This window comes from Mytilus californianus, unplaced genomic scaffold (genome assembly GCF_021869535.1).
Source record: "Mytilus californianus isolate M0D057914Y unplaced genomic scaffold, xbMytCali1.0.p SCAF_4, whole genome shotgun sequence".
In the NCBI taxonomy this organism is placed as follows: Eukaryota; Metazoa; Mollusca; class Bivalvia; order Mytilida; family Mytilidae; genus Mytilus; species Mytilus californianus.
Genome location: NW_026262690.1, coordinates 91022255 through 91040096, shown reverse-complemented (window position 1 = coordinate 91040096; position 17842 = coordinate 91022255). Strand labels below are relative to the sequence as shown.

At 31.4% G+C, this 17842-nt stretch overlaps 1 protein-coding gene across 1 annotated transcript in view; it reads right to left on the bottom strand.

The window, feature by feature from the left end:
• LOC127698791 (son of sevenless homolog 1-like) overlaps positions 1-17765 on the bottom strand; it is a 40813-nt gene extending 23048 nt beyond the window's left edge. Inside the window, exons 1-10 of the mRNA XM_052202456.1 lie at positions 17401-17765; positions 11807-12067; positions 10389-10472; positions 6798-6878; positions 5650-5844; positions 5112-5252; positions 4283-4393; positions 2253-2351; positions 1790-1917; positions 514-644 (exon numbers count right to left, since the gene is read on the bottom strand). Coding sequence (XP_052058416.1) covers positions 514-644; positions 1790-1917; positions 2253-2351; positions 4283-4393; positions 5112-5252; positions 5650-5844; positions 6798-6878; positions 10389-10472; positions 11807-12067; positions 17401-17502 — 1333 coding nt within the window. The 5' untranslated portion in view covers positions 17503-17765. The remainder of the gene's footprint in view (positions 1-513; positions 645-1789; positions 1918-2252; positions 2352-4282; positions 4394-5111; positions 5253-5649; positions 5845-6797; positions 6879-10388; positions 10473-11806; positions 12068-17400) is intronic.
• Between the last annotated feature and the right edge of the window lie 77 nt (positions 17766-17842).

Below are 17842 nucleotides of genomic sequence, written 5' to 3'. Positions count from 1 at the left end.
AAACAAGCTTCTGTCCAAGTTTGGTAGAAATCCAGGATAGTTTAAGAAAGTTATTAAAATTTCAAAAACTTTAACCACAGAGTGAATATTTGTGGACGCCGCCGATGACGACGACGCCGACGGAATGTAGGATCGCTATGTCTCGCTTTTTCGACTAAAGTCGAAAGGTTCGACAAAAAGTATACTAATATTTAAGTTTATTAATTCTATATATTATATATGGACATGCTTTCATTTGTTTATGTTGCATCCTTTTGTTTATGATCTTATGAAGTAATCTATGAAATTTACTGTTTCCCTTTTTTAAAAGAATTAAATGCTTTAAATGTTGTGTTTTGTGTACTGTTGTTTCCCTTTTCATTGTTTTTTGTTTTTTGCCATGGCAGTGTCAGTTTGTTTTCAACTTATGAGTTTGAATATCCCTTTGGTATCTTTCGCCTCTCTATTTTAAACAGATGTTTTGGCTCCATATGATTGTTCTGAGATGCAAGTCTAACCCAAAAAACATCTTACCTAAAATGAATTCACTACAACTTTGCCAGATATCTTTTCCTTCCCATCCATCAATACTCTTTTGTAATTCTGTCATTTTCTGTACTATTGCTTGTCTCCCGGTTCTGCCATGTAATCGTAACGACGTTTCCCTAAAATTTGAAACATATTAAATTCAAATTTTCAACACATTATTCACAAACCAAATTTTCTTTAGGCATAAGAAAATATAATGTCCTGCCTAAAATGTAAATTAGGCAAAAATGTCAGAAGTCCATAGACAATGACTAAGGGGAGGGCCTACAGGAAACAAGATGTACTGCATTAACATGTGCTTAATCATATTGGTGCTCATCTAAATGAGCTCATAAAAAAACTTCAGTAATTGTAGACACTGCTCGGAACAACACTTGTCTTCTCCCACTTTCTTTGCAGTTGATATATTACAAATTGTGATGTGTCATCTTTCATAAAAATAAAATTATGTACCGACTTTAGCATTTTTTAAATAATGGTACTGTAAAAATAGTGTTTACTGAGTAATTTTGATAAATAGGCCGACATATTCTTACTATTACAGGCATGCCAATGACAAATGCCATTTTCCTGTGAGTTACCCATTGATCACCATGAGAAGTATTTCCAAAAATTGTGAAGAAATAACAAACAAATACACTGTTGCCACAATTCATTGTAATAGAAAATCATTCAAATCAGGACTGTCTGGCAAAATACCTGTATAGATCATGTGTGTACTTAGACATGTTAGATGTCTACTTTAATACTTTCTCTAGGTAAAATGGTACAAATAGTAACAAATGTAATAAAAGTAATTTAAATATTGAAAATAAGACATTCCTAATTTTCATAAATCCGATAATATTCTATCTGAATTTTCTGCATGTCTATTCTGATAAACAGATATTATATTTACACTGGCTTGAATTTTCTTCACGTCTATTCTTACTAATGAATTTAAATTCAAGCCAGATGCTCATTTATCAGTATGGTTGTTCCATAAAAACATAAATGAAAACCATAGATCAGGCAATTCTAAATCTCAACTAGGTGTAGGTGTCAAATGTTTTTTGATAAAGCGAAAATGTGATGTTCATAAATTTCTTCTATAGGTGGTTACCCAAGTTTCAGTGACTTCCCTGGGTACCATTAATGTTTAAATGGAGCAGCCCTGATAACTTGAGTTGATATAGTTATAATTCTCACTTGTTCTGAAACCTATAACCCTTGAATCTAGGACATTCTTGATGCTATTTTGTATTCATTTTCTGATACATACCATGGCTTTTTCTTTGGCATATTTCCACTGAATTTTCTTTCAAGCATCGTTTTAAGTGCCATCAACAAGCCATCTGCCTGCTTAAAACAATCTTCATCTTCTTCACTTGAACTGGCAGTCATCAGAGCCTTAAATAGGAGTAACAAGTGACAATTTAAATGTGAAAACAATTGTAATGTTTTTTGCATGTAACTTTTTCAATATATAAAAGTTTATCTATTATATGATTTTTTCATGAAAGAAATATTAAATTTTTTCCAGAATATCTAAAATGGTAAAATTAGATTAAATTAAGTCAAATAACTTTCAATAGCATTTCATTTGTAATTAATATTACCTCGGTATAAATATTTATAAGACACTACAATTAAGGATGTTGAAAATATGCCAATATGGACACATGAAAAAAGACAATAGCTCTTATAACCTATAATAGTGTATATTAGATTTTTAAAATACATACCTTTATGACTTCAAAATAATGTAAACAATGATAAATGGGTCCTAGTAAAAGTTTTGGCAAGACAAATTTCATGGCATCTTTGAATCCATGCCCCTCAACCTAAAAAAGAGAATATATATATATACATATACAGTACTATTTGCCACACTTTGGCCACACAAATTTTGTTTTATGATTCTCATTTCCTTCATCCCCCCTTATTTTTGCTTCACTTCCATAAATCATTTCACATTTTCATATGTTTCTTAGCTTTTTAGTAAAATCAGTCATAAACAAGTCCTCTATGTTTCCACTTGTTTGTGAAAGGAGTGAGACGACTTATATTTAATTTTATATAATTGGAAAAATCTAATATACATATTATAACAAAATATTTATGAAGCAGTGCATTCTTAACGTGATTTGTTTTTATAATTTTAAGTGCATTAACTTTTGTTTCATTTCTTTTTGTTTGTGTCTCATAAAAATATACCATGTAGTAAATCACTTCCCTGTCAATATATAAGCTTCGCATATATTCACTGCGAGTACTCTCAAATCTGTTCTTAGTGTCTGTTTTGTTGTGGAGTTGTATAAATACCCTGCAACGTCCAGTCCAATGTTTTTGTTAAGATGTTTTTCTTCTTTGTATCAATCTCATGAGTTAAGCCATTTTCAACTGATTTTTAAAGTTTGTTCTTATATGTTGTACTGTTACACAACTGTTCCAGGTTAGGGGGAAGGTTTGGTGCCAACAAACTAGTTTAATCCCGCCACATTCTGTATGTGCCTGTCTCAAGTCAGGAACCTGTAATTCAGTGGTTGTCGTTTGTTGCTGGGTTTCATATTTGTTTTTTGTACATTATTTTGTACATAAATTAGGCCGTTAGTTTTCTCGTTTGAATTGTTTAACATTTGTCATTTCAGGGCCTTTTATAGCTGACTATGCGGTATGGGCTTTGCTCATGGCTGAAGGCCATACAGTGACCTATAGTTGTTAATTTCTGTGTCATTTGGTCTAATGGGGAGAGTTGTCTCATTGGCAAACATACCACATCTTCTTTTTATATGATTTGCTATTCCAACTTTTTATTCCATTTATAAATAGGTTTTGCCCATAACAGTACTTTTTTTCTTTAACTGTAATTTCTGGTCAAAATTTCAAATATACCTTCAGAATTAAAACAGAGTTCACAACTTACAATTGTTAACATTTTATTTGCAAGTGATCAAATCTTTTGAGAGCTATTAAAAAATATACCTTCAGTATTTAAAACAGAGTTCACAACTTACAATTGTTAACATTTTATTTGCAAGTGATCAAATCTTTTGAGAGCTATTAAAAAATGACAGCAGATGAAACCAAAACTGCTCAAGTGAACCTCGATTGAAGTCACATAAAACAAGCTGTTTCTCCAAAGTAATACCCATTTCAGTACACAAAAAAATCCATAAGAAGCTAATGAGGAAATTTTAAATGCAGACCAGTTGCATAAAAATTGGTTAACACAGTAATGCTTTCTGCTGTATAAGTGTCTTTCGAAGTTTAATATTTCATTGTTAAGGAGCAACTAACATATATATATTTGTCTAACCTCTAATGTTTTACTGTGATTATCTCTTTTATTTTTTGACTAACCTATAATGTTTTACTGAGATCATTTATTAAATTTGACTTACCTCGATGTTTTACTGAGATCCTCACTTTTATATTTGCATAACCTCCAATGTTTTACTGAGTTATATTTGCCTAACTTCTAATGTTTTACTGAGATAATCTACATCAAATTTGACTTACTGTGAATTCATTATTATTCGTTGGATACCAAATTTCATGGAGTTCGTGGGTACTGGTGAACCACGAAATTAAATGTTCAACGAATAACAAATTTTCCTTAGGCTTATATGCAGACTTCGGCAAAACCACGAAATTAAATATCCACGAAAATATAAGTTTTCCTTAATCCACGAAAATTGGTACCCACGAAAATAAATGAATCCACAGTACCTCTAATGTTTTACTGAGATCATCTCTTTCAAATTTGACTTACCTCTAATGTTTTACTGAGATCATCTCTTTTTAACAGTATGTTGAGCCTTTCTTTCCCATGAGGGGCTAACATGTCATCAACATATTTCTCATATACACTGAATTCTTCTGCCTAAAAGTAAATATTATATTCTATTTTAAAACACAATATAACTCATTTAAAAGTGTTTTACATGTCTCTGTATTAATATTAAAGTACTATTTCCTGGTCATCAAATTCAGAGAGGAAAACAAGAGTCAGTTTGTAATTTCTTAAAATTTGGCAACACATTTGTATCTTATCTTTTGGTATTAAAATATTGGCATTGTTTTGACATATATTGAATTCAAATTTTTCACTGGTTGAATAGACTATCTTCGAATAAAAATAGTTTACCATGTAAACCAGTTAAAATGATTGCATAAAAGGAAATCTATAACATAAGAATGGCTGCGTTCTATTATGTTGCCAATCCCAGAGGTTCCCAAATAAGAGGCCATGGTTTGTATTTTACATATGAACACAATTATTATGATCACTTGCAAAATAACAACATGAGGATATATAATCAAAGAAGTTTCATTTAAATCTATTTTTATTTTTAAAGTGTTGTCTGTCAAAAGCATCTTGTTCCAAACAATAATATCAAAATGAGAGAAATGTTAAATCAAGAATCAACAATCATGATAACATTATTATAAGTAATCTCTTCTATTGTTTAAACCCTACTAAAGTTGTGTCAAAATAACACCAATATCATGTCACTGATGTAATCATGGATTTTATTTCATTTAAAGACTTGATTTCACCATTTTTCTTAGAAACAGCTGAGACACAAATGTTACATTACCTCAGCCATATCTTGAAAACAAATTCCAACTTCTGGTTTGGCATTTTCTGCAGCAAGTTCTACTTGTTCCTCTACAGAACTCAGTAAATTTGCTGTAAACTCATAGATGTCCAAGATATTGCTGAAGATCACGTCTAAATCCTACAATATATAATATAAACATTAAAGTCACTTTATTTGTGTTGTATTGAGTCTTTTCTGCCAATAAAAAAGAGAGAAGCAATTGCCTTCCTCCATCATCTGTTTTTGTAAAAATATGGAATATTATCAATAAATTTCAAGCATACCAAATAATTGCTCTTTTGTCCGAATTTTGAAATAAATGCTAAGAGGCTAAACAAATCTTTTGTATAATTCAATTTAATTTAAAAGGAAAACAATTAATATTATTCAACTTAAAAAAGAAATGTTAACTTTTTTATGAAGAAAATGTTGACAGTTTGATTTACCTCACAATTCCCAAATACATGTACCTGAAAAAATATTTTCCAAAATTCTGACTAATTTTAAAAAGTGTACGAACTATTCACATAATTACCTTACTTGTTGGAAAGTGTTTAACAAACGGAGCCCTGAACACTTTAATAATCATATTTAAGTCTCTCATATACTGAGTCTCTTCAAAAATAAAATCTTTAACAATTTCTTCGTAAGTAAGAGATTCCAGTCTGATTGGTTCCTCTAACTCTGGCATGGAAACCTCCTCCTCTTGAGAGAACATATCCATCAATACCTGTGGAACAGAAGAGTAAAATACATTTGTTAACATGCTTCCCAAACAATAAAAAATGTCAAAATAGGTCAGGTACAGCACCCACAAACATGATAAAGATAACATTACTTTAAACCAACTTATTTTCGTGGCTATTTTATTTTTGCATTAAGCCCTTTTCAGCAGACTTCACAGCGATTTTTTTTTGCGGTTTTTTTAATTTTCTTCATGTATTTATGTTAGGTAAGACAGAAGTTTCACATATTCTCCACGATTTATATTCACATTATTTTTCTACTCACGAAAATTAGTTGGTTTACAGTATTTTCTAAAAGTCATTAGCTGCAACATAACGATAATCTCATATGTGGCAGATTAACCTGTGGACTAAGGAGACACAAGCACTAAGCATTCCCCAAACCTCCACCCTACTTGAAATTGCATTCAATTTTCCTCATTTCACTCACTCTATCACAATATTAACATTTCAAACCTCCACTTCTTTTACAACTGCAAGATTGTTAATAACAATGCTCTAAACTTAGGGCTATTCCATTAAAAAGTATGTAGGAGGGTAGGAAGGGACTTTCAAAATATCCCTACAACCAAGAACCATTTTTTAGATAATATTGCATAATGGTAATAGACGCATACTGAAAATAGACCCATGACCCACATTCAATAATTAAACTTCCCTTCCTACCCTCCCACATACATTTTAATGGAATAGCCCTTAGAGAATATGGTGTCGATGGCAGATGGCTGTGACTTTTATCTATAACCTGGCACGGCTCACGATGTACAATTTAGAGCTTTTTAACATACCTTACATGTACGTAGACAATATTGTTGAAGACAGTTAGCTGCTCATTTGATGTTTAGTCTTTTTTTAATGTGTTTTAGGATTGTTGCAGTTGGCATAAAGCATTTTTTTAATTCATATAAATATGTCTTCTGCAAAACTTTTAACTGACCTGATCTGCACATATTGCTACTTTGATATCTTGCGATGTTATTTCCTTGTGCTTTATGTTCCGTACATAGTTCCCTGTCAACTAAAATTAAAAATTTTTTTTTTTGCAAACAATCTTTACCTAAAAATTCTTATTTACAAGCAAAATAAACATAGAAAGGTAGTTGCCTAATCCGCACCCTTAAGGGAGAAAATTTGACTTTCATCTAAAGTTTCAAGAGAGTTATTAAAACTTTAGAATTTTTTGTAACATTTTTATTACTGCTAAAAAAATATTCATGAGGGGATCAATATCATATTGATTTAAATTCACACTTTATACTATTTTGTCCTGATATGCATGAAATATCGTCCACTGGATGTTAAGCAAACAACACTTTAAATTCTGATCACATTATTTTGTTTGTAACATTTCAAACTTTCAAACAAGTGACTGTTGATAATTTAGAGGTAATTTTGATGGGATTGAGATCGTAAAATTAAAAGTTCTTTTGATGGAATCTTCATTATGAACTTTTGTAAAAGATTAAAAAAATAACCCCCAAAAGATCTAGTGATTTTGTTTACAATAAACAACCTAAAAATATTCATTACTTACTTTTTTAATTATTTGAACTATAAGTACATGTATCATCATTTTTAGACTTAAGTCCAGTGGCAAGTATCCCAAACATACTAAAGACAATAAATATCTTCTATATTTTATCAGAATGACCATGTACTTTAATATAAAGTTGATATTTATAAAGATGAAGTTACGATTGAATGTCTTACAAGTCATATGTTTTTTATGAAAAGATTTTTCCAGTTTTTCATGAGACGTTGTCTCACGTGATCCATCTCATGGTCTTGATTTGTCTTTAAAAATAATAATTGTTAAAAAATAAACATTGACCTACATGAGGACTTTCTTTGTGTTTTGAACAACAAAAAAATGCATCTAAAGGAAGCTACATCAGAAGCTGAACAAAAAGATCTTTATTTTAATGACCCCAATATCAGATATTTTTATTATCTAAAATAAATCAATAAGAGTAAATAAACCTCCTACGCAATTTATCAACGATCAAATAAGGAAAACCAAAACTTATTTATTGATAACAGGGAGATATGACATCCTGTGAAAAAAGCAACAGGAAACTGCTGATGACTCAAAAGTGAATCACTGAAAACTGGACAGAGAAACCGTCAATGGATTTTCCAAGTCAGACAATACAACACGTACCTCAATCAATGAATTTGTGAAAAGGATAAAGGGTAATTCCCAGGTAAGAAAATAATTGTTTTTATTTTTTCCAGCAATCAAAAATTGAAGAATATTGTTGTTTCATGACAAAGTAATAATTTACTTTATAATTTTAGTTAGTCATATCCTACAGTTTTGTCATGGGAAGGAAATATTGTTAATGAAAATTAATAACTTATCTTAATGTTAAATGAACTACATGTAGTGAGAACTAAAGATGCAAAAAATTAAAAGATTTGTTTTCAAAAACTTTAAAATTATATTCTGATTCTTAAATTTTTCAAATATAATGATAGGTTTCATCAGAAGTATAAAGTGGTCAACATGGTCAATATCATAGATCATTCAGAAATTTTCATTAAGAAAACACTCCTCGATGGCAACCTTGTTTCAATTCAAAGAGAAGTTTGAAATTTAGGTCAGCTAATAGGCCCAGGCAAGGCCTGTCTTTTTCAACACAGGCCTGTTAAATAAGTGAAAATTATATAGGCCTAAATATACATGATATCTGTTAAATAACTTTTCTGGTCTGTTTAACATGTTTATTTGCCAGGGGGAAAAATCATTTTGGAAACATTTTCGGCTCAGATAAAATATATCATCATACAGCACTTGAAACATTTGCAACATGAATCAAATAAATGGGGAATGTGTCCATGGGTTCACAGATGATGCCCCTGCTTGCATATAACGTTATAAAAGGACACAACTCAAGAACTGTAAAAGTGACGCTACCCAAATTTGTACTTGATCTGAGTTTTGTGGTAATAAGCATTGTGTATACGTTTCATAACATTAAGTTGAGGCACTCTTTTAGTTAGAGAACAGAAACGAAAAATTCAGCCATTTTTCCATTTGTAAAGGGGCATAACTCAAGAACAGTAAAAGTGACGCTACCAAAATTCACATTTGATCTGTATTTTCTGGTTATTAGCATTGTGCATAAGTTTCATAACATTTAGTTGAGGCAAACTAAAGTAGAACAGAAACGAATATTTCAGCAATTTTTCCATTTGTAAAGGGACATAACTCTAGAACGGTAAAAGTGACGCCACCAAAATTCAAACTAGATCAGCGTTTTGTGATAATGAGCATTGTGTATAAGTTTCATAACATTTGGTTGAGGCAAACTCAAGTTAGAGAACGGAAACCAATTTTGGGACGTACGTACGTACGTACACACAGACAAGGGTAAAACTTAATGCCCCGTCTGCTACGGCGGGGGCATAAAAACTTTCTGATACACACAAATACTTATGAGCAATTGAATCTAAATTTTTTTTTTGTTCAATCATGGCTTCCATTTCTTTACACAATGACTTCATTTACAAATCCTAATGGCTGACTTAACAAATCATGTGTTCTTGTTGGTCATCAGGCCCATTGTCTATTTACTCCGCTAGAGACATTAGAGGTCTCCCCTGGCCAATTCAACAAATCGCAAGCTTAACCCATGTTCAAACTGTCCAATTTACCAGTTTATTTTATTTATATACTTTTTCAAGTGGTATTATATTTGATTATTAAGGACTAGTCATTTTAAGAAGGATTTTGCCATCTTGACCAGTTAAACACACCATCTATTTTAACTTCTGTACAGACTTTTAGATCATTTTTAGAAGCTTTAACTATAAAAATTGAATACAAAATATTTTTTTTTAAATTGTTACTTTTGATATTTATCTGGAATTAAAATTAATGATTGCAAATCTATTTAACATAAAAGCTGTATGAGTATCTTACTGGTGACTATAGGGTGTAACTATTAACATTAATGTCAAAACCATCAAACTAAAACTTGACCTTTATTTTATGGTCTATAACATTGGACACACGGTTCTCTAATTATCATAAGGAAACAGGAAAAATCCAAATTTTTTAAGTAAATTTGGAATCATAACTCTTGGATCATAAGTGACAAAACCATACAAATAACACTTGACCTATCTTTTATAGTCCATGACATTGGGTACAATTTTTTAAAAATTATCCACAATTGTACATAACTTTGTACCACACCATTGGATGCAAGGTAACAAAAACAATTTCATTAATCCTTTGCCCTTGGGTTACCAGTTAAGGTCGTTGAGATAATTCAAATCTCTGAAAGCCTTGTATAATATTTGATGGAAAATTTGGTTTGACTATTATTTTTTTTTGCAAATTTGTGAGAAATGCTTAATTTTTTAGAGGATGCTATGGTATAATCATAATCAAATAGTTAGTTTGGTTAATTTTGACAGATTCAAATCTCATATTCATCAAAAAAATATTGCATGCAATGTTAATTTTGACAGTTTCAAATCTCATATTCATCCAAAAAATATTGCATGTAACAATAATTACCTTCAATATATCAGCAGCTATATATTCAAGAACAGCAACAATGTACACTGTCACCTGGAAGTCTATCTTATAACCAAGAACTTCCTAAAATAGAAAAAAAAATAAATAAAATGTCTACCTAATGCAGCATACATGCAATTTAAAAGCAATCAATTTGTACTCTTGCATCACAAGGTAACATAATAAAGCAATAAGCAAAGTGGATTTTTTAACTTCTATGTTTTGTATTGTTTAATATAACTTTTTGAGAAATTTGAGACATTCTAATTCTTTTGGTGATTAAAACTGTCAGTGGAATCTCTAAAATGAACTCAATTTGTAAAAAAATATCATCTTCTTTTTTCAAGTGGTTTTCCATCATCAAATGTTAAACTTATAACTGTCTGCATAGCGCAACTAATACCATGTACATGCATTTTAGTTGTTCCTGTGAAATTAAGTATCGAAGAAATGCCATTTTGATATTTTTGGCTTTCAGCCATTTATTTTATATAATCATTGCAATTTGATATTTGTTGGATATTTAGAAATCACTGCCATTTTTACTGATACAATGTTAAGGGTCGATCAACTTTTGAGGTCAAAGGTCAAAGCTACAATGCCCTAATCTTACTGACAAATCTCCTTCCCATAATGCATCTGCACACTTAGTTTGACTTAGTTGGTTAAAGGAAGTTCTCCAGAGACAAAATACAAATAACTATCATAGGGATCAAGGTCAGAGTGACCTGAATTTGGTATAGGAGACATCAGATCCCATGATGTTTCTGCATACAAAGTTTTGTCAATCTATGTGCTATGGTACAAAAGTTATGCATCATACACAAATCAAACAAAAAGTTATGCTCCGGAAAAACCAATCGAGACGGACTGGCGTTTTTAAAAAATTTCTGATCCATTGTAAGGCAAACTTAATAAACAATGGTGATTCTATTCCGATACCAAAAATTATCTCAAAAAATCACCGTACTGAACTTTTTAGATATACATGTACCAGTACACACAAGGCAATATAATGGTAAATCACTCCCCTTGGTTTAAAATAAATCACAGAGAAATAGGGTTACTACGGGTGGTAACATGCTAATATATATAACTTCGTCCTAGATAACAGGCCGAACACACAAAAAGATATTTTAAAATGATTTGTCCACATTTTAACACTATCCATTATGAAAAATCAACACCAAGAGTGATATGCATAGTACAATACAATGTTGTACTTAGTATTTTTAAATAGCACCATGGAATTTGAAGAAGTTCAATTTTCCTTAAATCATAGCACCAAATCTTCATGTATTATTCAATTTTATCATAAAATCTATTCAGATAGCACCATGGTACGATGCTGTTTTAAGGCCCATGGGAGAACACGGGTAAAATTTTGATTGCCAATCTAAAGATAATGAAATATGTACCCTCACTAAAAGCTGATGAATCTTATCAACAGGCAACACCAATGGACTATTTCTATTTCCTTTCTTTATGGCATTTTGTGCTTCCTTTATCGCCCACTTATCAATGGGATCCGGGAAGTTTTTGTGAACTCTGTCTTCCACATCCTGTTTTGTGTGAGGCTGCGATGCACATAAGCTTGACAATAAATTCAGTATCAAATTTTCTATATACTCTAAGGCATCATCTTTAGCACTAAGTGATGGATGAACTTGAAGCTGAACCTGAAATAGAAATAAATTTAAATCAGTAATTTGTACTTAATAACAAACTAGATGTAGTATAAGCCACTTAATATAGTGATAGGTGCCACATAAACTGTCATGATGTTTTGTTGTGGCATGCCATTATATAAATTGGCATGCTACTAAATTACATTTGCAGCTACTGTAGATTCATTATTATTCGTGGGGTACCACTAATTTTGTATATTTCCAGGACATAGGTAAACATGTTAAAGGAAATCAACTAGTTATAAACTAGAATTTAAGTGATCTAGTGACTACAAACAAAATAAACTGCTTCGCCGAGCGCAGCTGGCTACGACAGCAGAGGTCTAACCCTGAACAGTTGGGACAAAAATGGACACAATATTCAAGCTTGATACAGGTCTGAATTTGGATTGTAATTAAATATTTGACACATTATAGGTTTCTGACACAGAATAAATGTAGTCAAAGAACTTGAAATTGGTTATATCATGTATATGATTTGAATTTATATTCAATTGAAGATTTTGTGCAATACAATGTGCTGTTGCGCAATACTTTATAAATCTGTTTTCAGACTATATACAAAGAATTAGCAAAATAAATTGTGACCCCCAATTTTCTTTGGAAAATTGACAAATTTTTAAATCTTGATAAAAAAAATTGACCCCCTCTGCAAAAATTTTGTTTTACCCCTCCACCCCCCCAACTTTTCAAAAAAAATATTTGAAGACATTTTCTTTTTAATTTCTTAAATTTGTGGAAAAAAATTTGCCCCTTCCCCAACAAATTTTTTTTTTACCACCCCCCTCCCCCTTTCCAAAAAAAAAATAACATTTGAAGAAATTTTCTTTTTTAAAAATTCAAGAGACATCAATACACTTAAACACAAATTGTCTGAAAACTAGAAAAATGCTTGTTTTAGACCCTTTTTGGCCCCTAGTTCCTGAACAGTTTGGGCAATTACCCCCAAAATGAATCCTAAGCTTCTACTTGTGGTATTGAACCTTGTGGTACAATTTCAGATCAATCAAAATACTTATACACAAGTTATTGTCCTGAAACTAGAAAAATCCTTGTTTTGGGTCCCTTTTTGGCCCCTAATTCCTAAACGGTTGGGACCATCATCCCCAATAACAATCCCAACCTTGCTTTTGTGGTTTTGAACCTTTTGATTAAATTTCATAGAGATCCATACACTTAAACTAAAGTTATTGTCGGGAAACCAAATGTCTTCCGACGACGACGCCACCGAAGTGATAGCAATATACGACCCCAATTTTTTTTTGCTGTCGTATTAAAATTAAGGATAATTACTGAACACATGGAACATAACAGTTAACACTGTTGAACAGTAGATCTATGCCAAAACCTTCAAAATTGAAAATGATCAGTATCTTATAGTTCATTAAAAATTAAAAAGATGTGTGCAGGGGTATTTCATCCCAATTTTGAAGAACTCAAACTTGACCTATATCTTTAGAGTTGATGGCATAATGTTCAAATTTCAAAAAACCATTTCAAAATTCAAGCAGTACCTTAATTATCATCCAGAAATCAAAAGTGTGATGGATGGACATATGCATCACTATATAACCTTGTTTGCATCAATGAGACTGAGGTATAAAAATGGCATTAGACATGTGTTAGCTAAAATATCAGCTTACTAATTGTCATTGTTCCTAAAAATGTCTGCAAGTAAAAATGTAATTGAAATAGCTCTGACATTTGTTAATTAAAAAAAAACCTATGGAATGCATTCAACATTTTGGCAGATGTCCTTCACTATTGAAAATTATATATATATGTCCTTGTATTAATTACAAGATGAAAATTGTACAAAATTATAACAATTCATAAATGAAACATAGGTCCTTATGATTTACAATAATTCTTCCTGAAGTTATCTCATTCACAAATAACAAGAGATGACAAAATCATGAAAATAAAAACAAAACAAACGAGAAAACCAATGTCCTGATGAATGTACAATTATATAGGAAAAACAAACTTGATGTACAGCAACAAACAACAACCCCTGAATTACAGACTTCTGACTTGGGACAGACACATACAGAATGTGGTTAAGTTAAACATGTTTGAAGGTGCCCAAGCCTCCCCTAACCTGGGAAAGTGGAAGGACAAATTGTTAAAATCATGTTTCCATGCATTTTTTAAGACAATAAAAGAACAGAGTTCCAATGTCCCCCGTGTTGCACATAATTCATAGACTGCTGAAATAGATCTTTGATTATCTTGTTAAAGAAAATAAATTACATTTCAAACAGACCTTCAAGGGCATTACTTACAGTATACTATAAGTTTGATAAAAATCTGGCAAGAATTGTACCTGTTAGAGTGATGACGAGGTCATTTTCCAAAAATTTAATATTTCCAAGGGAAGAAGAAATAACTCTTTTAAAAAAGTCGATCATCCACCATTATAGAACTTGTCCAAGATATTGCTGATATTAACCTATAGTATAAGTTTTATAAAAATCTGCCAAGAATTGTACCTGTGACAAGGCCATTTTACATAAATTTAATACACTATGCTGTTGCAAGTTGACCCCCCCCCCCCCAATTTCTCTGTAATGAGAAAAAAAAATTGTCCCCCCCCCCCAATTTTTTTCACCTCCCCTCCCCCTCCCCTTTTTCCAAAAAAAAAAAATCTTTGCCTCAAGATATGGTTATTATCCCAATTCAAATTGCAACCTTAATTACCCATTTAAATACATCATAAAAGTAATAAAATAGAAAATGACATACATAATCATGTCCAAAAATAATTAATATATCTTTAATCAGCATTTTAATTAGTAACTTCTAAAAATAAATTGACAGCTAATCACCTCAAGACAATACAAAATTTCTTTATACATTATTTTAAAGCAGTGTAAGGGAGGTAATCCAAATTTAACATTGTACTTAAAAGTGATTGTCCATTTACAAGGAAACCCTTGTTTTTCCCCCTTTTTTGCCCCTAATTCCTAAACGGTTTGAGCCATTACCCCCCAAAGCCAATCCTAACCATCCCTTTGTGGTATGGAAACTTGTTGTACAATTTCAGAGAGATCCATACACTGTTCCACAAGTTATTGTCTGAAAACTAGAAAAATGCTTATTTGGGCCCCTTTTTTGGCCCCTAATTCCTAAACTGTTAGGACCATAACCCCCAAAATCAATCCCAACCTTCCTTTTGTGATTATAAACCTTGTGTTTAAATTTCATAGATTTCTATTTACTAATACTAAAGTTATTGTCCGGAAACCAAGTGCCTACGGACGACGACGTGATACCAATATACAAATGTACCAATATACGACCACAAAATTTTTTTGCGGTCGTATAAAAAGTCGATTGTCCACCATTATAGAACTTGTTCGAGATATTGCTGATATTAACCTATAGTATAAGTAATATAAAAATCTGGCAAGAATTATACCTGTGAGTGTGAGAGCACTTACAAGACCGGACAGACAGACGACCAGTGTTTCTATGTCCCCCGCAAGCTACTGATGAATTGTTTTTCTTTCAATAAAGCAATGGACAACACCTAAGATTTAAAAATAGTTCTCACGCTATATTGAATAGCATCAATATTAGAATACCATCAATATCACTTCCAGCTTTTGTGTTATGAGCTTTTGATTTAAAGGGAAATATTATGCACTGTAGATGCAATCAAATCAATATCAGCTATTCTCTTAACTTAATTTTTTTAGATACATTGTAACAACAGTCATGACAGTAAGAAAGACAATGTAAATTAACACTCAATACAACCAATTGTTAAAATATACATTTAAACAAACAGCTGATAGTTTACTTAATGTTCAGTACATTGTACATGTATCATAAAACTATAACTCAAAGAATTGCTAGGTTCCCCTTTAAATTATCTACATTTAGAAATTCACAGAGGTACAAAGAGAATTGAGAACGGAAACAGAAATGTGTCAACAACCCAATAAAAGAGCAGAAAACAGCCAATGGCCACCAATGGGTCTTCAACGAGCGAGAAAATCCTGGGGGCTAAAGCTGGCCCCTAAACAATAATGTATAATACTAGTTCAGCAATATGGATGCCTCACTTAACTCTGAAACATATAAATGAGGCAAAATTTAAAAAAGAAAAAAAAAACTTACAAAGGCTAGAGGTTCCTGGCTTGGGACAGGTGCAAAAATGCAGCGGGTTAAATATGTTTAGTGAGATCTCAACCCTCCCCTCTAGCCAATTTGGAATAAATTATAAACAATTACACAGCAATACACACAAGTAAATTGCTTTAATCCTTATTGGATTAGTTATAAACCGTATTTGTATTCAGTCAAATAATATATTTTCAAACATTAATATGAAATTTCAAAAAAAAAGTCGGCCATAAATATTTTTCATTCGTTTAAAGGGAAATAATCAAAATGATCTTATTTAAAGATGAAATGCAGTGTTGGAAGAGTTTAAGTTTTAAATTCCTATATCCAAGGACCTCCTAGATCCAGATGCGGAGGGGTCAATATCTCTTCATAGGTGACCCGTCTGCAGGAGGCTCCAAGAGAAGATGCTAAATGAGATGGATAAAATACAAAGGAAAAGGCCTATAGCAAAGTGTCAATGTCAACAGAAAAGTGGCAGGGTGACAAACCCTCCTGTATGAAATACTATCAATTATGTGATTAAATCTATTAATTTTGGCTCTCTCAGGATTTACCTTTAAGCAGTCATGTTTGATAATTATTGACAGCTGAAGGATAATCTTGATGATACATGTAACAGGACTTACCTAGTGTTACAGTGACATGTCTTGTGTATGCACCAGTTCATAAAAATGGCACAGAAAAATAAAATCATGCATCCAGGAGATATCAATACACCTTACCATGTCATGACAGTAATAAATTAAAAACATCATGATGGTGTAATAATGCACTTAAGTGATTACAAATATATATAAATGCAGTAATGATTGTTCAAAATTTCAAATAATACACGATTTTAAGATAAATGTTTTATGCTTTGTAAATCAACAATATTTGATATAATTTTTATGGGTTGTATTGATTGGCAATAGGAAAGGTGATAAAACATAACCACTTAATCATAAGGTTATCACGAAAGGTGTTAAATCAATAAGATTTAAAAAGGTGATTAATTCAACAAGTGTAAAAAATGTAATAAGAAACATTAGCTTTATATATCCTTCCAATTACTGATTACTTTACTGATAATCAAAAGAAATGATTGTGGGGATAAGAATAAACACTTGACATTCAGCTTTGAGAACAAATAATGTCAACATATCTTTACTACACAAATTTAGATCACCAAACAATAAGGGTCTACTCACCTCTTGTAATGCATGCAGAAATTGACCTTTCCATTTTGAAGCATTGTCATCCGACATAAAATTATAACTGAGATTTTCTTGTAATGATGGTGTACCAAACATCGCTATAATTCCTTAACCGTTTTATGTTACAAATTGTAATGCCATGATTGAATTTGTAATCGATGGACGTATCGTAGTAAGAAGTTCAGCCATGACCTTCAAACTTTTGATAAATCTACATATTTGTATTGATAAAAAGTGTTCTATTTAACTGTATTTGTATACATTGTTAAGGGATTGAACGTCTTCAAGACATTGTAATGTTAAGTGTACACATATAAACAAAAATTAAGTTGTGTTGGTGTGTGCTTCCGCAAAAAATGATAACAGGAAGTTAATTGTTTAGAGATATTTACGCATGCGCATCAAAGAATATTTACAAGCCTCCAAAAGATTTTGA